The 24,292-nt window shown below is 40.3% G+C and overlaps 1 protein-coding gene across 7 annotated transcripts in view; it reads right to left on the reverse strand.

The window, feature by feature from the left end:
- Positions 1-24,292, reverse strand: part of GARRE1 (granule associated Rac and RHOG effector 1) — a 112,802-nt gene that overhangs the window by 59,041 nt on the left and 29,469 nt on the right. For 5 of the 7 annotated variants that reach the window (XM_064274075.1, XM_064274073.1, XM_064274076.1 and 2 more), the window contains one exon: positions 9,818-11,111. In XM_064274075.1, coding sequence (XP_064130145.1) covers positions 9,818-10,312 — 495 coding nt within the window. In that variant the 5' untranslated portion in view covers positions 10,313-11,111. The other 2 variants (XM_064274078.1, XM_064274077.1) reach the window with 2 other exon arrangements.

The raw sequence follows: 24,292 nt of genomic DNA on the forward strand, positions 1-24,292 counted from the left end.
CTCCTGGAGAGAGGATGCCTGTAAACCATGCAAGGCTTTCCTGCAAGTAACACATCCATCCATGAAGGAAGAACCAGGTATATCATTTGCTTTGCCTAGAAGTGTATGCTTATTCTTTCAAATTAAAAGCCGATATTACAATTAATGGGTATGTGGTTAAGTGGGGGAAAAAAAAAGTATGATCTCATTTCTTTTGGGGAATAAAAGGATGTATTTTGCACATATGTGTGTACACATATCTAATTGCTGCTATCTGCATAGACAGATAAGGCAGTTAAAAGTGGATGTATCTGGAGAATGGAATGGAGTTGGGAGGAAGAACCGTTAGCTTGGGGAGGAAGGGGCTTATGCCATTGAGAAATGTTTGAATTTCTACCTTAAGTATATCGTTGTTGTTGTTGTTAGGTGCCGTCAAGCTGGCTCCGATTCATAGCAACCCTGTGTACCACTGAACGAGGAACACTGCCCGGTCCTACACCATGCTCACAATTGTTATGCTGGAGGCCCTTGTTGCAGCCACTGTTTCAATCCATCTCGTTGAGGGTCTTTCCCTTTTCCGCTGACCCTGTACTTTACCAAGTATAATGTCCTTCTCCATAAGTATATACCATACATTTCATAAAAACTAATATATTAAAATTAATAATCAATGGAAATATTACTCAGCCATAAAGAGAAATGAAGTCCTGATACATGCTACAACATGGATGAACCTTGAAAACATTATGCTGAGTGAAGTAAGTCAATCACAAAAGGACAAATATTATATGATCTCACTTATATGAAATAGCTAGAACGGGCAAGTGTATAGAGACCAAAGTTTATCCGTGGTTACTAGGGGCAGAAAGGAGGGAGAAAGAAGGGGCCATTGTTTAGGAATCACTGAGTTTCTGTTCATGGTGACAGAAATCTGGCAACAGGTATTGGTGATGGCTGCACAACATGATTAATGTAATTGATGTCACTAAACTGTACAAGTGAAAAATGTTAAATTGGCAAATACCGTGTCATATATTTTTACAACAATAAAAAATTAATAGTCAAGAGTTATACAGCCAAAACATTCTCATTAAAAGGTGGACCAGAATGAGGAGGCTCACTCTTAAAGTTGATTGTTTTATATTTTAAAGTTACGGTAATGCAACAAGATACATAACCAACAGAAAGGAGGAGATGAAAAACAGCAGATGACATGACTGCATATACCAAGAAAATCCGAACAGGCCAACCAAAAAACTATTAGAATTATTGTGTTCGGTCATGTGGCAGGACACAAGATAAAAATATAAAAATCAGTAGTGTTTCTATACTCCAGCAAACATTTTTAAATATTAATTCATTATATCAACTAAAATATAAATTACTTAAAAATTTTTAAGAACAGACTTAGTTGCAATAAAGGAAACTACAGAGCATTACTGAGAGACGTAAGAGAAAACTTACATAAAAAGATATAAAGTGCTAACATTTCTGAAAAACAAAGTTTAGCAAGTGTACCCAGGTCCTAACCAGGTTCACACCCTCTGAATTTCCATGGCTAACAGTGGCAGTCTGGCCTACCCAACATCCAATCCCTGTTGCTCTGGATGTAGCCCCGTGGGAAACCATTCCTCATTTACTCTCAGTCCATGTCATATGGGTGCAAATGACCCTGCCTGTACCCTAGCCTAGCAAGTGGGCAAACAAGTCAGGCCTGGCCAATGAGTATGTTAGTTCAACCTTTCAGACCACAGGGAATGGTGCAAGGATGGGCAAGTGACCCAAGCCAAGCCAGCTGGACTCAGTTCTGGACCTTTTGAGGTTCTGACCTCAGGAAAGCAGAGGTACTCTTTCTGCTGAGATGCTGGGGACTCCGACATGGAGACAGTCAGCCTGGAAATGAAAGGAGAGAGGAGAGACCGAGTCTGAGAAGATTGAGTCTGGTCAGCACTGTAAGAGCCCCTGGATTCAACTATGCCCAGAGAGTTAATTTTTTTCAGTTTCATAGATCAATAAATTGTTCCGCCGAGAGGCACTATAGTGCTACAGTCAACAGCTTGTGCTCCAGTGTCAGATTGCCTAGGTCTGAAGTCTGGATCTGCCATGGGGCTTTTGTTAAGTTGCTTAACTTCTCCATTCCTTAGGATCCTAAGCGATAAAATGGGGATAAGAACAGTAATTCAATATATAGTTAATATATATAGACTCTCAGAACAGGGCATGGCATGTTACTATATTAGTGATAACTTTTTTTTTTTTTACTTTTATTGTTGCTGTTGTTTAAGCTATTTTGAGTTTGGATTCTGTTACTTGTAATCAACACTGATTAAAAAAAAAAATCAAATCATGTTACTTTCTTGCTCAAAATCCCCGTAACAGCTTCTCATCTTATTCTGTACAAAATCTAATCTCTTGCCAGGACCTACAAGGCTCTCTGCCCTTCTCCTGCCCCCACTTCAATATTGTTCTAGGTTAGGTAGGTGGTTCTGAGGCCTGTCACAGTGAGCTGGGGTGAGGGATGAGGAGTGACTGAAGTGAATCAACAGGCAGGCTTAATGCTATTTTCCATTTTCATGAAAACACTGATCACACTGTGATGTCACTGTCTACTTATTTATCTTTCTCTCCCACCAGACCTGAAGTACTTTTGATTGTCCTCATTCATCTTTGCCTCCCTTGTAGCCAGCTCTTCTGTATCTTAGGGAAGAGAGTGAGTGGCGGGTGAAGAAAAAAAACTGGCCAGGTGCCTGCGGCCTCCTGCAGGCCTTAGTTTGGTCTCAGGAAGGGCCTGGGGGTGAGCAAAGGCTCACTGCGGTTCTCCCACATCAGGTTATTTCTACTTTCCTGACTCTGGACATTCTCAGCATTTGCTAGGCTGTCAGAAATATGGGTCTCACAGAGGGATGAACTCTGAAAAATAGCCTCTCCTCCACACGTAAGGCAGCTGACAGGTACAAGACACAAAACTCTCACATGCGCTGGTCCCAGAGGACTGTAGGAGGCAAATGCCTTTTTGCACACCCTCAGGTTCCTGACTTTAAAGATGAGAGAAGCTGCCTGAAAAGGCTATTACCCTATCCTGTGAAGTCTCCTCACAAGCTAATCAGCAACCATAAACATTTAGAATAAAAAATAATTCAGAAAAACTAGTTCTATCTAAAATTACATTGCATGAAGTCTTCTATGTCTTTGCTTCCTTCTAACTGGCCATCAAATCTAATTTTTCCCTTATGTTCACTCAAGCCTTTTAGCAGCTGAAATGTTAAATCATATCCACCTAGAAGAAAGCAACATTGCCATTCAAGCACCAAAATCATTCCCTCCTTGACTGACTCCCTCCTGCCATTGGGTTTCTGCCTTCAGAAGTTGTTCTCATTTTCTCCCTTGATTCACTTAATTCTCTTCCTTTTTCTGAAGACAACCTGCTTTTTTTCTTCATCCCTACACCTTGGACTTTCTAACTACCCAATAAAACCTTGCTTAGGAGACCATCTTCACATGCACAAATCCTTTCATGAAATTGAATCATTTATTGGAAACTATGACACATTACTCCTATCATGAATTTAGGAGTCCCCGGGTAGCACAACCAGTTAAGCACTCGACTATTAAATGAAGGTTGGCAGTTTGACCCCACACAGAGGCATCTGAGAAGACAGGCCTGGTGATCTGCTTCCGAAAGGCCACAGTCTTGAAAACCCTATGGAGCAGTTCTACTCTGCACACATGGCGTCGTTATGAGTTGGAACCAACTAGACATAACCAACAACAACATCACAAATTCATAAGTTTCTCTTTTTTAAACTTGGAAAATTTCCAAACATGCACAAAAGCAGAGTACAATGAACTCCTGTATATTCATCTAACAGCTTCAATAATGTTAACACTTTGCCTTTCTTTCTTCATCTATCCAACCCCCCAACCTTTTTTTGCTGAGTGTTTTGAAGCAAATTCCAATCATTTTACTTTATCCTTCAATACTTTAGTATGGATTTAAAAAGACACATTCTTATAGAGTAACAGACATTATCAGGCCTAATTATTAACTAGTATTGGTATATAAATTCATATTCCTTAATCTCAACCAAGATCCTGATATGTGTTCAAACTTCCCAAATTGTCTTTAAAAATATCTTTTTACATTTCGTTTGCATCTCAACCCCCAAAAGGCCCACTTATTATATTTGTCTGTTATATCTCTTAACTCTCTTTTAATCTAGAGCAGTAACTTTCATGCTACTGACTTGTTGAACAAATGAGATCAATTGCCTGAAGAACAGAGCACATTTTGGATTTGTCTGATTGCTTCCTGGTGATGTTGTCTAACTTGTTCCAGTATACTATTTCCTGCAGACTGAAATAAGTTTTAGAGGGTTGATTAGATTATTTCAGGCTTTTTTTTTTGGGGGGGGTCAGGGGGAAGAGAAGGGAGAAGTACATGAATATATGATAGAGGTGTCACTCAGTTCCTATGGCATCACATCAGGGGACATAATTCTTTGTGTCCTTTTCAGTGACATAGGGAGGCTGATCAATAGATTTGGGTGGTGAACCCTGATCCCACACTTGGTAAGTTTCCCAGCAATCTTTCACCAAATGGATTTACCTTCCATTCTTGACCACTGTCTGAAGTCAGTTAATTAATTCTGGCTGGCAAAATGGCAATTTTTCTAACTGTATTATTTAAGAATGCTGAAATGCTTTCTCTTACCCATTATGGGTATTTGGCTACTCTGAAAAAAAGTCTGTACTGGAAGAGCAGGACATTTTCTTAATTCCTTAGTTTTCTCCTTTGAATCAGCAAGCTTCAAAATATTGAGCTGGTTGCACAAGCATGTCTCGACAAATCAAGGTCAAAGGGTTTAGCCCTTCTACAGCAGCAATGCTTCCACCCACGCAGACCCAGAACAGGCTGGGCAGACACTAAAACGTGTTTGTTGTTCATGATGCAAATCTACACAATCACCCAAATTCCAACTGTCTGATTAATTATGGATTCTTTAAAGCCCAAAATCTGAAGACAGTTAACAGCAGATTCACATTAATAAAAGCAAAGTTAAAAAGAGTGACTAGAAATTAGCAACGGTCTGAAACCAGGATTCATACAAGCTTACTGTAATGCGAACTTCAGTTCCTGATTAATAATAGCAATTTGGATTCTCATTTGGTACCTATAGTTAAGAAATATTTATTCCATAATCTGTTATAGAAGATCTACTAGTCAAACAAGAAAGAAGTGACACTGAATTTCACCTCGGGGAGTGGGGGAGAAAGAACAGTATGGAGATTTAATTCCATTAAGAGTAATGAAAATCACATTTTGAAACCAGCTTCTAATATTTTCCATTACTGTTGGTCTACAGTATTTCTGGCATATATCTATCCAAAATAAATGTTAACACACCTGAAACAAGGTATTTAAGAGTTGGTCAGTGTTCAGAAACAAATTATTTCACAGAGATTCATGGGTAATCATGCAGTATACAAAATAAATTTGTCAATGCATCAAACTGAAAGCCAAGATTCAATTATATAAAGACTTGATTTAATATCTGCTTGTCTATTTATAGCTACTAAAAATGCTAGAAGATATAAGATCTATTTTCCTTAAAGACATACATACAACTCCTGGAAGCCTTGTAGTTGTCCTGGGCCCTGGATGTCTATGCAGTGCACCTGCCAGAGGACAAAGCCCTCCCAACACTGAAGACTCACTGTGGAGCCTGTGCCCTGCAGCTGTCAAGGTGTGAGGAAAGCAAAGGAAAAGGTGGCCTCTCAATAGATCCAGTCCTTCTTTCACATTCCCTTCAAAGGCTGACCTCACTATGCCTCTTCTCTGGCCACCCTAACACTAAAAGCCAAAGTGCCCTTCTCTTTACCTTTCTGAACTCACCACCTACTACTCTCTGTTCCACTTACTGTGTTCCAGTCACAGGAGATTCTCCATTGTTCTTCAAACATTCCAGGTTTGCTCCTTCCACAGAGACTGTTGCTGCCTTACAACATCCAAGAGAAAAGATAAAACATAGGGAAAGAGAAGGTGCCCACCTCAGGAACCAGGGAAGAACTGAGTGGGGCAAATGTCCTGGAATTGGCAACCCAAAAGGTTTCCAGTTAGAAGAATAACTGGCTGCACACCTGGCTCTGATGGTAGCTTTGTACATAATTGTGCTCTTCACTTCAGAGAAGGTCTAATACCATTTTTCAAGCCATTCTGGAAATAATAACAACAAACTATGAAGATGACAACCAATTAGGATACAGTATTTCACATGTACTCATTACTTCCTGATCTTTACAACAACTCTGGAAGATAGCTGGTAATTCCCAATTTAAAGAAGGGCAAATTAAGGCTCAGAGGTGTTAGAAGATTTGCTCAAGGCTACACAGGCCGGAAAAGGCAGAGTCATCTTCTAAATCCAGATCTTCTAACTCCATGTCCCACAATTCACTTCCCAGGCTGATATACTTAGAATAGTGTTGCAGGCACTAGTTAACTAGTGAAACACCATAGTCCCAACACATTTCTCTAACAAGAAGACTGTTATCACCCAGGGTAAGGCTCAACGTCACCGACGAGTACAAACAGGACAGGACTTCTGTACACCCTGCCTGCCCCAGAGCAGGATGGCACCACACAGGCAGCAGCCACAGTTCCTGGGCATAGGCATCAGTATCTGTCCACCAGTGAGCATATCCCAAACCCGGCTGTAAGAATCATCTAGGGAGCAGTAGAAGAATGCATCATCACCTTTAGGGATGAAACCAGGGAATCAGCACCTGCCCTAGCTTTAAAATGGTTCAGCATTTGAACATTCCTGAATTATGGGCACTCCTCACCTCACCTCGGAGCCCTGGTGGCACAGCGGTTAAGAGCTTGGCTGCAAACCACAAGGTTGGCAGTTCAAATCCACCCACTGCTCCTTAGAAACCTTATGGGGTAGTTCCACTCTGTCCTATAGGGTCGCTATGAGTCAGAATCAACTGGACAGCAATGGGTTTTTGGTTCTCACTTCACCCCAGGGCTTAGCGTCCAAGCAGAGGGCTCTGACTAGCCAATCAAGTTCAGCAATGTCAGGCCACAGACTTCTTTCCCCAGGAACGAGCATTAAGGAGCATCTCAGGGCCTTGCTGATAAAACCCGAAAAAGACCAACAGGAAAAAACTCAAATGCCTAGCCACTTCATCTAAATTGGGGAATATTCCCAGAAGAGAGAATCCTACTGGCCTATAGCTAAATCTCCTGGAGATAAATTAATTCTAAAGAAAGAATTCTACAAACAACAAATACTGTTCTGTGAAAAGGCAAAATGTTAAGCCTGCAGGCCTACACTTGGCAATCACATTTTAGAATTCACTTATAAGTCAGCTGTTTGAAACTCAAGAGTAGATCCACTGATTCTAAAACCGATCAACTGCATCTAATTTCCTGACAAGCCTGAAAAAGTACAAAAAACATGGTAGTATTTCTACTACCCCGACTCCCAGTTCAACGGGGAAACCAAAACCCACTGCCAACAAGTCGATTACGACTTATAACGACCCTACAGGTCAGAATAGAACTGCCCCATAGAGCTTCCAAGGCTGTAAATCTTTATGCACGCGGAGTGCCACATCTTCCTCCCTCAGAGCAGCTGGTGGGTTCAAACTACCAACCTTTGGGTTCAGCCGAGCACTTTTAACCACTGTGCCACCAGGGCTCCTTTTCAATGAGGAAAGCTAAGTCAAAATGCCAAATACAACACCAGGAAATATCTCCCCTTCTCAGTTTGGTGCCCCATGCTGGTTCCAGGAAGCTGGAAGGGACAGATAGGTGCAGCTGGGCCCTGGTCCTTGGTAAGCCCCTACTCCTTTTGTATGGTTTATCGTTATCTAATTGTTCTCACCAGGAGGAACAAGATACTTGCCCTCCAGGCTCTGCAGCACCTTGGAGGTATGGCCTGAAGAAGAGCTCAATAATATTGGGATTAAAATAGAAACCTTTGGTTTTACTTTTCAAACCACTCTTGCCTGAGATTCTAAACGATGTTAAAAGTGCTTGGGTTATTTTTGGATGACAGCTCTAACAGTCTGAGTCTAATATTGTTCAGTACTTTCCAAGACAGGGCACAGTAATCCTGACTGCTCTCATGCCACCAAAACCCACTGCCATCAAGTTGATTCTGACTCATAACGACCCTAAAAGGACCCTAAAAGAGTAGAACTGCCCCATAGGGTTTCCATGGAGCGCCTGGTGGATTTGAACTGCCAACCTTTTGGTTAGCAGCCGTAGCTCTTAACCCCTACGCCACCATGGTTTCCATTCACGCCACATCTCTCTGTAAAGCAGCAACCAACACACTGGTGGCTGAACACCTTGGTTCTTCACGTAAAGCAAACAAAAGCCAATGCTGGGGACTAAGCTGCACATACTGACAGTTGTCTGGAACGGTCACCTCCGAGGAAAGGAACAGGATGGGGAGAGGGTGGGATTTTTTTGAGAAGTACATGTGGTTTACATGTGAAACAAAAAAATTTAAACTCTGACAAGCTATTTTATAAACACTTTAAAACGATAAAAACCCCCTGAACATAAAAAGCAATCGTGGCAATAATCAGAAATTATAAATATATTTGAATAAAAAGATTCAAATTAGAATTACCCAACGAAGCTATTATACTTTTATACCAGAAGGTTCAGCAAACTATGGCCCAAGGGCCAAATTCAGTCCAACAATTAGGCGTATAAGGTAAGAATATTTTTTTTTTAAGTATTGTAATAAAATAAAGAAGAATATGTGACAGAGACCATGTGTAGTCCATAAAATCTAAAAGTTTACTACCTGCCCTTTATAGGAAAATTTTGCTGACCCCTGATTTACAGCAAGATGCTGTGTCTATTCAAAAATAATTCTAAATTCTTCTTGGAAATGTCTTCAAAATCACTTTTAAGCACAATAAAAATTAGTCTTATTACATAATAGCCTACCTTTTTTTTTTTTCCCTCAAACCCAAAAGAGTATTAATTTACTCAGTCATCCCAGTCATCAAAATTGGCTCAAAACACTTGTGATTTCCCAAAATCAAATTCAGCCACAGGGTGGGGAAAGAGGCATTCTCCCTCCTAACACCTCAAGTCCAAGAACCTAACCTCTGATGTTCCAGTAAAACGTACAAGGATGGATAGAAAAGTCAGTCTCGGATTAACTGTCCAAGCAGCTAAAGACTAATTAAAAAAAAAAAAAACTACCAGTAAAACTAGTGTAACAGATCACAGTTTAACCAATCATTTCCCAGACTAAGGCAAAGGTCATCTTTATTCTGATCGAAAATTGTATTCTCATCTTGAGTCCTGAAAGAGTGAGAATATTTCATTTCGACTATCTAAAATCCCAAGAAATACACTGAAAAAAGAATCGAATACATCCAAATAAAAACAGCTGTGAATTTAGAATAGGAAAAACTTTATCCTGTGAACATGTATAAAGCTTTCTGCATTCAAACAGTGATTCCAAATAAGGACGACTCACAAATAAAACTCATGATCATATTTAGAAATCTCAGCACCTATTATGTACTTTTAGCTGTATGTCATTTGAAAATTAAATAGCAATTTGAAAATATAAAGGACAGGAACAAAATATATGCTGATTTTTTGTTTCTGTTTAATAACCTTTTAAGTGATTTAATTTCAAATGAAAGCAATTCAGAACCTAGCACACCCACACTTTTCACAAGGAGAGAGTACTGATAGAAAGATAACAAAGACCACTATTATACTGATTTGGGATAACTAAGACATTCCCACTTACCTCTGAATACATTTTGCTACTCAGGTAAGACATAGCAGATACTCTACCTCAATGTCCTGGACACTGAACTCCTTCTGATCAGTAAAGTTTGCGGCCCCGGTACTAAGCTCCATCAGCATCTTGGCGATCTCAGGCTTTATGGCTGAGGTCAGCCGACTGGCTGCCTCCATGACATGCTCCTGTACATCTTTAAGCTGCATGGCTGCCTTAGAGTAGTGAGAGTTCCTGAACACAGTGCTGAAGAGGTCCGTGAGCAGAGTACTGGCACGGCAGAAGACGTTGAGGGCGTCCAGGTATTTGGAGATGCCCTGCTGGATGTCAGCGATGGGAGTGGAGTGGGGCACGGCATGGTGGCAGCTGCCTGCAGCAGTCAGACTGCCCAGGGGGGTGGTGGTGGCTGTAGATGCCAAGGGAGCACTCAGTGTTCGGCCCAGCTCAGGCATTGGGTACTGCTGGTGCTGCTGCACCTTCTGCTTGGACCCGCCAAGCAGGAAGCGCCGCTTGTAGTCCATCTTACTGTCCTGGGCACTGCAGCAATACATGCGGGAGGAGGAGCTGTCCCAGGTGCCGTGACTGGCTCAGGGTTCTGAATCTTTTTCCAAAACCGTGGCTAGGTATAAAAATAGCAGAGTTCTGCAAACCTAAGTTTTGAAAAAGGCATTTCCACGAGGCAGGTGACCATGTGATCCAATGTGGATGTGATGAGGAGGACAACAGGTTTATATAATTAATATTTTCAGTGCAGACAGGACCTCTGATAATAAAGAAAAGTGTCTCCAAAATGCTGTGTATGAACTGTGTTGCATTCCACTCTCTTAATAAAAAAATGCTTGCAGAGAAAAATGCTTCCCTATAATTGCTTGCAAGAATATTTCGATACTTCTATTTACAATGGCAGAAAAATAACTTAACTTTTAAAAATGTAATTTAAGGTACTGTAATGTAATATAATGTATCTTCAATATACCAGAAAAGTTAGAACCCCAAAACCCACACGCTGATCAACAGCAATTTCAAAAGCAGTACAGAATTACTTCCCAGTAAGTCTTAAGAAGGAAGACCAAACCTCTGCAGAGCTTTGACAGAGCCGGCCTGCCAAATCCATTTACCTGTAAAGCTTCTTCTTAATGCTAAAACTTTCCAAACTTCCTCTGTTTTCTGAAAACAACTTTAAAAAAAATTGCCACTTGTTATTAGAAGTCTTCTCCTTTCCTTCTGTTTGCGGAGGTAGCAGTTTCCTTGTAACGTTAATAAGAGGGACTTCCAGACTGGGCTGGTTCCCAATTGTAAAGTCTGAAGCAAGAAAGAACAGATGTATTTGGAAAGCCTTTAAGTCATTTCCTGTCAGGGAGAAAAAAAAAAAGATAAAGTTAGCAAGGCTACAGGACAATGAGTAATTCTAGAACATTAACTCTTACAAGGCTATTATCCACACAGGTGGGTTACAAATGAATAAAATAAGAAATCATATAAGCTTACAGAAGAAGATATAATAGAGGTAGACAATGAAATTATGACCGTTAGAAAATTCCTCAAGTTGTGGCACAAAATAACTTTAATTCTGCACCAAACGCTCCAAAACAGAAGCTAAGGAGTGACACGTGAACAGAGCCTGGATCAAAGCATGTTCGGCATTCCCTAGCTTCCCCTTCAAAGAGCTCACAAATCCGGAAGAGGATCAGATGGATACTCCAACTATGGTGAGGGTTACTGACAAGTACAGCAATCACAAAACTTGAAGGAGGATCTGAAAAGGAGAGATGGGCAAAGAATCAGAAACCTGGAAGGTTTTTACGGAAAAAAAAAAAAGTTATTCTGAGGCAGGCCCTGATTACAGGTTAGGTGTTGGCAGGTGGAGAAGAGGCGGGTGGGGCTCACCAGGTGAAAGCACCACCAGAGCAAAGCCCCGAAGCAGGACAGCATAGGGCCTGTTGAGGATACCCAGGTGAACTGAAACACAGGGTGCATAAAGACAGAGCCTAGAGAGGCGGGCGGGTGGAAGGTGGTTTGCAGACAGGATTCTTTTCATTCTCATCCAGGTGCCAGTTTCCCCTCTAGATGTTCAGAGGAAAAGCCTGGCAGGGTATGCAGTTCTCAATCCCTGGCGTAGCTTCTGCGGAACCCTTGGTTCTGAGCAGGTTCAAATAGCAATGTCAGGGGGTCTCTGGTTCTGGTTTCTGATACCTACAACGGAGTAATGTGATTCTTCTCTTCTCACAGAGCTAAAATCAGGGTTAACGTCTGCCTGAACTACCTGTTCTCCCAACACAACAAGAGTTCAAATACTTTTTTAGTTCAATTTATACTAATGAACCTACATGATGTCTATGTACAGTTTTATTTTGGTATGCTTACTGATAACTGGGTTTTCTTTCCATTTTCCCTTTTTTGTAGATACAAATGACTAAAAGTTATATGTTGTCGCTCATCATGCCTACCTATCTTCCTTCCTTTGTCATACTGCAGTTGGATGAGAACGACAGGAAAGTAGGTACAAGAGGAAACGATGAGAAGAGTGCTGGTGACACAAACACATGCCCTCAGGTGTAACAGCCCCTCTCCAGCTGGCAAGGCAATGCACCTAAACTGGCCACCGTTGGGGGTTCTGTGTTCAGGAGAACCTCAACTCTTAAAAAAAACTCATAAGCTTTTCAGGAAACAACCTATCAAACGGATCCTTTTAAGAAGTCTGTTCCCAAATGTTCCCTTTTCAAATTAACGACAATAAGGCAATCACAATTCTCATCATACTCATTGTGGCTTTACAATTCTAACGTACAGCAGAAGTACTCAACAGGAGTGCTGAAGGAGGAAAGGCTGTCAGCGTGGAAACCGTGTGGTCTGCCATCGCCCTGAACAGGCCACAGTGAGCGTCCGCAGTAGGAAGCAGCCCTGGGAACCACTTTTAGTTCAGGGTTGCACCAGCTGCCTAGGTTCTAGGCAACCTCTAACCCTGCTGTTTCTGGCTCTAAGAGAGCCTTCCGGCATTCCTGTACTAGATGGACCTAGAAAGCTAAGTGAGATCCACTTGTTTACCTCATTTTTAAAAAAGAACTATAAACATTAAAAGTTTTTTTACTTTATATGAATAAATTTTTGAATGAAACTTGTTATGTTTTAAAAATGTACTTCAAATACATGTACAAATTCAATGCAATCTCTATCAAGGTTCTAATTACATTTATTTTACGAAAATGGACAAGCTGATTCTAAAATTCATATGAAATACAAGAGATACAGGATGACCAAAACAAACCTTGAAAAAGAAGATCAAAGTTAGAGGATGCACATCTACTGGTTTCAAACCTTACTACAAAACTACATTAACTGAGACAGTATGGTACTGGCATAAGGATGGATCAATAGAATAGAACTGAGTGTCCAGAAATAAACTCATACATCTATGGTCAATGGATTTTACAAGAGTTCCAAAACCTTTCAATGCTGAAAGAAGAGTCCTTTCAACAAATGATGCTGGGACAACTGGATATCCATATGTAAGAGAATAAATTTAGGCTTCTACTTCACACCATATGCAAAAATTAACTCAAAATAGATCAAAGACTCAAATGTAACAGCTAAAACTAGAAAACTCTTAGAAGAAAACATAGTTGCAAATCTTCAGGACCCTGGATTAAGCAATGTTTTTTTTTTTCTTTTTTTTATTGTGGTGAAAATATACACACCATCAAAACATACATTATTACAACAATTTCTGCATGTATAATTCAATTACATTGATTACATTCTTCATGCTATGAAACCATTCTTGCTATCCTTTTTCAAACCATAAGCAATGGTTTTTTGGATACGATACCTAATGCACAAGCATCCCAAGGAAAAAACAGATAAATTGGACTTCATCAAAATTTCAAAATCATGTGCATCAAAGACACTATCAATAAAGTGAAAAAACAACACACAGAATAGCAAAAATATTTACAAATCATGTATCTGATAAGAGTCTAGTATCCAGAATACATTTAAAAAAAAAAAACTCATAATTCAAAACCAAAAAGACAGATAACCCAAGTAGAAAATGAGAAATGGATTTGAACAGACATTTCTCCAAACATGTACAACTGGCAAATAAACACATAAAAAGGTGCTCAACATTAGTCATTACAGAAATGCAAATCAAAACTACAATGGAATACCATTTTTGGCATCCACTAGAATAGCATTAGTAACAATAATAAAAATCAGAAATAGTAAGCACTGACAAGGATGTTAAGAATTTTGGAGCCTCATACACTATGGTAGGAATGTAAAACTGAGCAGACACTGTGCAAAGCAGTTTGGCAGTTCGTAAAAATGTTAAACAGCATTGCCAGATGACCCAGCAATTCCATTCACAGGTATATACTCAAGAGAAGTGAAAACGTAAAATCATATAAAAACCTGTACAGAACCGTTCAGAACAACATTATTCATAATTGCTAAAAAGTGGAAATAACCCAAATGTCTACCAACTGTTGAATGGATAAACAAAATGTTGTATATTTATACAATGGGATATTATTGAGCCATAAAATGAAGTACTACAAAATGAATGAACCTTGAAAACATTATGCTAAGTGAAAGAAGTTAGAAGCAAAAGGCCATATATTATATGATCCCATTGACACCAACTGTCCAGATAAGGTAAACCCATTGAAACTGAAAGCATATTAGTAGTGTCTAGGGGTTGGAAGAGTGGAAATATGCAGTGGCTGCTAAGGAGTATAAGGTTTCTTTCTGGGATGATAAAAAATGTTCTGGAATTAAGACAGTGATGATTGCTGCATACCTTTGTGAATATACTAAAACCCACTGAATTATACAATCTAAAATGGTGAACTTACGGTATGTAAGTTATATCTCAATAACTAAAAATAAAGGATGGAAAAAAAATTCTATTCATTTCTAAACATTTCTATTCAGAATAAAAGAACAAAGGCCTAATATGCTACTTCTGAAGAATGACCCACTGATTACTGGGTGATCTTCAGATCTGTGGGTAGTCACTGACTGACCTGGGTGGTGATTATCTAGGTATGTTACATGGAAACAATTCATCAAGCACTGTTACTGTAATTTGTGCACTTTCTATATGTTATGGTTCAGTAAAAAAGTAAAGGAGGGAACAAAGAATTGACAGACAACAAAAAAGAGGGAAATTGGGGTAGGGAAACTTTCATTCCAAGTGGAAGGAACAGCTTAAGGAGGACAAAAAAAGAAGGCATTTGGGCAGAGACCACCAAGAGGCTGGTCTCAATCAAATATTCTTTCTCCTTTACAATAACACCAGTGGGGTCAAGAATACGTACGTGACTACTTCAGGGTACGATAAAAAGTCCTAAATGTTGTTCACGAACACATTCTTGAAGGCCTTGACAAGCTTTAACACTCAGACCTAATCCAAACTACAATTTCACTACTAAGAGCACCATATTCATGAATATAAAAGTATAAAAAAAGGGGGGAGGGGAATGGTGTCATAGAAAATGAAGGCCAAGGACTTCCAAAGATTCGCTTATCAATAAAAGCAATGCGAAACTGGCAAAAATTTTCAGAATCAATTTTTTCAGAACTCTGGAAATTAACAGGCTTACAGCAATCCTGGGAGCATTTACACAAGAAAAACAGCCCAATCTCAAGAAAACAACAAGCTATCCAGTGTTCTAACTTGACCTGTCACCAATCCCAGCTCCACAGCAGCCTTGAAAATGAGCAGCTGCATTTACGGTGAAAACCAGCAGCCTAGCAGCTAACAGATGGAGCTGTATGGGGCTAGAGCTCCTAGAAAACCTCGCTGCCATGAAACTATCATTATTTCACCAGCCTGGTGACCTAAAAGAACCCACTTGCAAGGCTCTGTATTTGAACTTGGAGCTCACTTGGGGAGGCGGTGGAAAGAATCTGATTTTTACACTTAGCACATCGTATTATTTAAAATGTCCAATTTTCAACAAAAAATCATGAGACATGCAAAGAAAAAAAAGAATGGACCATACACAAGAAAATAAGCAATCAATGGAAAACATCACTGAGGAAGATCAGATGTTGGAATACTAGACTAAGACTTTAAATCAAATATTTTAAATATGCTCAAGAATTAAAGAAAACCACATCTAAACCTGTTAACCTATTGCCATCAAGTCGATTCTAACTCAGAGTAACCAAACAGGACAGAGCAGAACTGCCCTGTAGGGTTTCCAAAGACAGGCTGGTGGATTTGAACTGCTGAGCTTGTGGTTGGCTGTAGAGCTCTTAACCACCGTGCTACTAGGGCTCTGAAAACCATGTCTAAAGAACTAAAAGATTATGCGAATGATGTCTCACAAAATGGAGAATATCAATAAAAAAACAGAAATTAAAAAGAACCAAACAGAAATTCTGGAGTTGAAAGATGCAATTAACTACAGAGCTGGGAAGATGATGGCATCAACAGACCATCGTTCTGACCTTCCTCCACAAATATGACGAGGGAACTGCTCAGCTTTGAGGGACTCTGCATTGGGGAGCAGAGGAAAGTAGCGGGGAACTGCAGACAGGAAAGACTCAATCAGTCAACGAGTCACATATGGAAGGAAGATCACTTCTCCCACTGTCCCTGCCCCTTCCCACAGCCACGTGGGCTGCCATGGTGAAGTGGCCCCAGCAAAAGAGCCTGTTTCCCCTCACTGTACAAAAAGACAGGACTCCAAGCTTCTGCTCTAAAATCAACAAGGCAGACCGCCCCGGGGGTCCATTTGAAATGTGCCAGGACCTCCTCCACCGAGACACCGTCAGCAGCAAGGGTCCTGCAAATTGCTGGAGAAGGTCCCTCCAGTGAAGTCTGCTACCATAGTCAACACGCTACCTGACTCCTTGTGCACCTCATATCTCAGGCATCTGTAATCAAAAGGATAGATCTGCCTAGGGGTCAGTTCCAGTCTGTTTTGCACCCTCTTCTGGTCGGCACTGAGGACTGCTGACTGAGGCTGCTGTGTGCTAGGAATCAGACATCTTGAGTAGAGGCTACACCCATAGGCAACATACCATGGGGGGAGAGGGAGCCTGATAGCAGTAAGGCAGACTTCTCTGGGGGTCCACTTGGAACATGACAGTCCCTCCCCTACCCAGACTCTGTCAACTGCAAAGCTGCTGTGAACCGCCACAGAGGTGCCCTGCAGTGCAGTCTGCTCCCACTGTCAGCACTATACCTGCCTCCCTGTGCACCCCATAGCTCAGGCCTCCAAAATCAACGACAGAACTCCCCGGGGGTCAATTTGGGTTAATGTGCCCCTACTTCCAGTTGGTGTTGAGTACTGATGACTGAGGCTGCTGTGTGCTAGGAAGCAGACATCTTGAGTGGAGGCTACCCTCACACCTCACAATCTGCCACGGAGCTCTAACAGCAATAAGGTAGACTTCCATGGGGATTGGGTGGAGCATGACACTCCCTCTCCCACCTGGTAACTGCTGGTAGCCAGGTTGTTAAAAACTGCTACAGAAGGCCCCTACAGTGGAGTCTGTTCCCATGGGTAGCACTCTACCTGCCCTCCTTGTCCACACCATAGCTCAGGCCTCTGAAACCAACAGGACAGTCTGAAAATGTGGTTGTAAAAACAGAGAAGGGAAGAGAGTAATAACCAGAAAGAGTGGACTGTGTCCCTCTGGTGGACAGTATGACCACAGCATGTCCTCTGGTGTATGTGGGAGACGGTGAAAGTTGAAAACTGAGATCTGAAACTTCAAAATCCTAATTAAACCAGAGAGAAGGAAGGAGCTATCACAGACAGGAAGAGGAAACCGAAGGCTCTGCCTGCCTAAGAGTTTCTTGCAGAAAGCAATGTGGACAAAAACATTAAATACTGGGGAAAACTTAGAAAGTAACCCTAAAAAATTCCAAAGTCCCAAGAAAAATCACAAGACACACAAAGAAAAGAGAAACAATGGTTCATCCGGATGAAGGTAATGAAGGGAGGAAAGCGCATCTATGAGAGACCAAATAATGAAAAGAATGGTAGAATATAACATGAAAACAATGGTAAAATATAACATTAAACGTAAGTAAAGTGTTAAAAGAAAGCAGAGACAAAGATCTAAGAAAACCAAAGGAAACAATGCAAGAACAAAACGAGGACCCAACGAAAAAGATAAAAAGAAACCAAAGAGAAATACCGCAACTGTAAGAGACAACAACTAAAAGGAGAAACACAAAGAAGGCTTTAACAACAGATTTAATCAGGCAGAAAAATCAATGAATTAGAGGATAAAACAGTCAAAATTACAGAGGATGAAGAGCAACAAGAACAGGGGCTCAAGGAGACTTAGCACAATTTAGTGCAATTATGGGACATCAACAGACCTAATATACACATCATGCGAAATCCAGAAGGAGATGTGAGAGAGAAAGGGAGAGAAAGAATATCTGAAGAAATAATGACAGAAAATTTCCCCAAACTGACAAAGGACATGAATCTACAGATCCAAAAAGCTCAAAGAACGCCAACCAGGATAAACCCAAAGAGATCTATACCAAGGCACATCATAGTTACAAACCAAAACCAAACCCAGTGCCATCGAGTCGATTCCGACTCATAGCGACCCTATAGCGACCCCATAGTTTAAAAAAAAAAAGTAAGGATAAAGAGAGAATCCTGAAAGCAGTGAGAGAGAAGCAAACAGTCACATACAAAGGATCTCCAATATAATTAAATGTTCATTTCTCTTCAGAAACACTGGATGCCAGAAGGAAACGGAATGATATATTAAAAGTGCTGAAAGAAAGAAGAAAAAAAAAAAAACACCTTTCAACCAAGACTACTATACCCAGAGAAGCTGTCTTTTTCAAGAATGGATATTAAATTACAACACTGTCAAACAAACATAAGCTGAGAAATTTCATATCCACCAGGCTGGCACTATAAAAAATACTAATGGCAGTTCTGCAGGTGAAAAGGAAAAGACACTAGAAAATAATTCAAAGCCATACATAAAAAGAAAGGCCCCCTAATAAAGGGAATTGCACAAATATAAGGGCTAATAGTAAGGTATTCATGCTTGATAATTCTAATTGTTTTGTCTTTCATACTTTTGAATAACAAATGTATAAAAAGCCTGGGATAAAATTAAGTTTCAGGCAAATGAAATATAAAGGCATAATCGGTGATAACAACCGAATGAGGAGGGGGGAGGAATTTCTCCAATGTCACTGAAGTTAAGCTTGCACCAACTTACCCTAGGATGTTATAAATACAGGCTGTTAAATGTAATATCCATAGTAACCAATAAGAAAATACCTAAAAAGCATACACTAGACAAAAGGTTTAAGGGCACCAAAACGGCTCACTACAACAAACCAACAAAACACAAATGCTAGCAGTACTAAAGGACAAAGACAGACTTAAAAAAAACAAAAAACAACAAAATGGCAAAAGTCACTTCTTATCAGTAATTACAGTGAATGTAAATAAACTAAATTCCAATCAAAAGGTAGACACTGGCCAAATGAATACATATTAAAAACTTGATCCAAGTATATGCTGAAAAGACACATCTTAGACCCAAGGACACAGAGTTGGAAAATGAAACGAAGGAAAAAATATTCTACAGAAATGATAAGCAAAAGAGTGCTGTGGTGGCAATCTTACTATCAGATAAAGTAGACTCTAAGACAAACTCTGTTAGCAGAGATAAAAATGCACGTTCTATAGTGATAAAAGAGTCAATTCATCAAGAAGAGTTAACAATCATAAATATATATACATCCAACATTGGAGCACCTAAACATATAAAGCAAACACTAGTAGAATTGAAGGAAGAAATGTTGTCGTTAGGTGCCGTCGAGTAGGTTCCGACTCATAGCAACCCTATGCATAACAGAACGAAACATGGCGCGGTCCTGCACCATCCTCACAATCGTTTTTATGCTTGAGCTCATTGTTGCACCATGTCAATCCAGCTCATTGAGGGTCTTCCTCTTTTCCGCTGACCCGGTATTTTGCCAAGCATGATGTCCTTTTCCAGAGACTGATTCCTCCTGACAACATGTCCAAAGTATGTAAGACGCAGTCTCGCCATCCTTGCTTCTAAGGAGCATTCTGGTTGTACTTCTTCTAAGACAGATTTGTTCATTCTCGTGGCAGTCCATGGTATATTCAATATTCTTCGCCAATGCCACAATTGAAAGGCGTCAATTCTTCTTTGGTCTTCCTTATTCATTGTCCAGCTTTCACATGCATATGATGCGACTGAAAATACCCTGGCTTGGGTCAGGCGCACCTTAGCCTTCAAGGTGACATCTTTGCTCTTCAACACTTTAAAGAGGTCCTTTGCAGCAGATTTACCCAATGCAATGTGTCTTTTGATTTCTTGACTGCTGCTTCCATGGCTCTTGATTGTGGATCCAAGTAAAATGAAATTCTTGACAACTTAGATCTTTTCTCCATTTATCATGATGTTGCTCATTGGTCCAGGTGTGAGGATTTTTGTTTTCTTTATGTTGAGGTGTAATCCATACGGAAAGCTATAGTCTTTGATCTTCATTAGTAAGTGCTTCAAGTCCTTTTCACTTTCAGCAAGCAAAGTTATGTCATCTGCATAACACAGGTTGTTAATGAGTCTTCCTCCAATCCTGATGCCCCGTTCTTCTTCATATAGTCCAACTTCTCAAATTATTTGCTCAGCATACAGATTGAATAGGTATGGTGAAAGAACACAACCCTGACGCACACCTTTCCTGACTTTAAACCAATCAGTACCCCCTTGTTCTGTCCGAACAACTGCCTCTTGATCTATGTAAAGGTTCCTTATGAGCACAATTAAGTGTTCTGGAATTCCCATTCTTCCCAATGTTATCCATAATTTGTTATGATCCACACAGTCGAATGCCTTTGCATAGTCAATAAAACACAGGTAAACATCCTTCTGGTATTCTCTGCTTTCAGCCAGGGTCCATCTGACATCAGCAATGATATCCCTGGTTCCACGTCCTCTTCTGAAACTGGACTGAATTTCTGGCAGTTCCCTGTAGATGTACTGCTGCAGCTGTTTTTGAATGATCTTCAGCAAAACGGTGACTATACACACGGACCTCGCCAGATGGAACACACAGAAATCAAACTGGCTACATCTGTGGAAAGAGACGATGGAAGAGCTCAATATCAGCAGTCAGAACAAGGCCAGGCAGGGGCCGACTGTGGAACAGACCATCAATTGCTCGTATGCAAGTTCAAGCTGAAACTGAAGAAAATCAGAGCAAGTCCACGAGAGCCAAAATATGACCTTGAGTATATCCCACCTGAATTCAGAGACCATCTGAAGAATAAATTTGACACACTGAATACTAGTGACCGAAGACCAGATGAGTTGTGCAAGGACATCATACATGAAGCAAGAGGTCACTGAAAAAAAAGGAAAGGAAGAAAAGACCAAGATGGACGTCAGAAGAGACTCTGAAACTTGCTCTCAAACATCGAGCAGCTAAAGCAAAAGGAAGAATTGATGAAGTCAAAGTGTTGAACAGAACATTTCAAAGGGCAGCTCGAGAAGACAAAGAATTATAATGACATGTGCAAAGAGCTGGAGATGGAAAACCAAAAGGGAAAAACATGCTCGGCATTTCTCAAGCTGAAAGAACTGAAGAAAAAATTCAAGCCTCGAGTTGGAATAATGAAGGATTCTATGGGGAAAATACTAAATGATGCAGGAAACATCAAAAGGAGATGGAAGGAATACACAAAGTCATTATACGAAAAAGAATTAGTCAATGTGCAACCATTTCAAGAGGTAGCATATAATCAGGAACCGATGGTACTGAGGGAAGAAGTCCAAGCTGCTCTGAAGGCATTGGCGAAAAACAAGGCTCCAGGAATTGATGGAATACCAATTGAGATGTTTCAACAAACAGATCCAGCGCTGGAGGTGGTCATTCTTCTATGCCAAAGATATGGAAGACAGCTTCCTGGCCAACTGACTGGAAGAGATCCATATTTATGCCTATTCCCAAGAAGTTCTACTCTGTCACATAGGGTCACTATGAGTTGGAATTGACTCAAAGGCATCCAACGACAATTAATGACCAACAACCCTAACAGACATCTTATAGAACACTCCATCCAACAAAAACAAACCAAAACAAACCCACTGCCGTTGAGTCAATTCTGACTCACAGCAAACCTACAGGACAGAGCATCCAACAACAGCAGAATATAAATTCTTCTCAAGTACACACAAAACATTACTTAGGACAGACCATATGTTAAGCCATAAGACAACTGTTCAATAAACTTAAAAGGGAAACTCCTAGGGGAAACCCTAGGAAAACCCCCTTTTTACTCTTAAGGCCTTCAACTGATTAACTGAGAGGCCCACCACTTCACGAAAGGTAATCGGCTTTATTTAAGATGTACTGATTTAATCACATGCAACTATTTCATAACAGCAAATTGTTTAGTGCTTGACCAAACAACTAAGTACCACAGCCTAGCCAAGCTGGCACATAAAATTAATGATCAAATCAATTATTTAGTTACCCTGAGAAAAATCCAAGATGAAAAATGCTTTATTTTCCCCTGCCACCTTTTTAAAAACAAATTTTTCTAATATTTTTATTCATAAAAATTTTCATAAGTTAGTTCCCTAGTGTCTCCCAAAAGTGACCACTGAATGAACAAGTTTGTTTCTGAAGTATCATTATGAGCACACTGATTTAAATAAATTTGATGAATTTCATTCCAGTGTAGTTACTATTCTTGTAGGTGTTCCACTCGCTCCATCTTTAGACAGTTACTCCAAAATCCTCTTGACAGGTCCCATGATTCTCTACTAGTCTCCGTGTTTTCTGGCATGACAAGATATTTCACGATCATTCATCCCCTCTGCCCCAGACCTGGAATCAGTCATTTCTCTAAGGCATTCTGGTTCCTTTAAGTGGTAAATGGTATTTAGCAATCCCAAACTGGATCAGAGGGGTGCCCACAGCTACAGAGATTTTGGACAGAGCTAAGAAGTATCTTTCTTTAAAAAATAAAACACATCATAGGTTCGTGCTAATGCTTCGAATTCTAATTCAGGACTATGTGGTTTTTACTTAACCTTATCTATGCTATATATCCATCACTCGCCTATCAGACTGTCATACTGTGGTGGTTTGCACATTGCTGTGATGCTGGAATCTATGCCACCAGTATTCCAAATATCAGCAGGGTTATCCATGGTCGACAGATTTCAGCAGAGCTTCCAGACTAAGACTGACTAGGAAGAAGGACCTGGTGATCTACTTCTGAAAAAACTGCCCAGTGAAAACCTTATGGATAACAATGAAGAGGACTTGATGTACTTACTGATGAAAATCAAAGACTACAGCCTTCAGTATGAATTATACTTTAACATAAAGAAAACAAAAATCCTCACAACTGGACCAATGAGCAACATCATGATAAATGGAGAAAAGATCGAAGTTGTCAAGGATTTCATTTTACTTGGATCCACAATCAATGCTCATGGAAGCAGCAGCCAAGAAACCAAAAGACATATTGCACTGGGCAAATACGCTGCAAAAGACCTCTTTAAAGTGCTAAAAAAGCAAAGATGTCGCCTTGAGGACTAAGGTGCCTGACCCAAGCCATGGTATTTTCAATCACCACGTATGCATGTGAAAGCCAGATAATGAATCAGGAAAACCAAAGAATTGATGCATTTGAATTACAGTGTTGGTGAAAAATACTGAATATACCGTGGACTGTCAGAAGAACAAACAAATCTGTCTTAGAAGTACAGCCAGAATGCTCCTTCATCTCCCTTACTTTGGACATGTTATCAGGAAGGATCGGCCCCTGGAGAAAGACATCATACTTCGTAGAGGGTCAGCAAAAAACAGGAAGACCACCAATGAGATGGTCTGACACAGTGGCAGCAACAATGGGCTCAAACATAGCAACAACTGTGAGGATGGTGCAGGACCCAGCAGTGCTTCGTTCTTTTGTGCATGGGGTCGCTATGAGTGGGAATCGACCTAATGGCACATATGTATCTCCTTCTCCCACAGTGAAATTCCACCTTCCAATGACACGATACTCATTTCCTTTATTCACAATATACACAACAGTCTCAGAATCACAATACCAACACCATCACAAACAAAATAGAAGAGATATATCTGGAGGACTCTTTCTTCCCTTTCTGGCAGCAATGAAAATACAGCCTAATACCAGTCCCTGAGTTCCAGCAAGGACACTTCTTCAGCAAGAGACTTTCCAAGAGGTTAGGATTCCCCTCTGCTCCAACTGACTAGGATGCATGCAGTCCATCTATGCCCAGTCTAAGCAGTGGGAGAATGAGAATTTGGCAGATTATGACTGCTCTTCTACTTCTCTGCTAGTACACATCCGACTTAACGGCAGAATCGACTTACAACAGTTATGTGAGTCGGGGACTACCTGTAAATGTTTGCCCAGAAAATTCCATATTTATGTGATACTAGTTTAGTGATATATGTCCAGTAACTTTTTATACAATAAATATGATTAGTGAAAATAGTAAGGTGTTAGGGT

Source organism: Loxodonta africana, chromosome 21, assembly GCF_030014295.1.
Source record: "Loxodonta africana isolate mLoxAfr1 chromosome 21, mLoxAfr1.hap2, whole genome shotgun sequence".
Classification (NCBI taxonomy): Eukaryota; Metazoa; Chordata; class Mammalia; order Proboscidea; family Elephantidae; genus Loxodonta; species Loxodonta africana.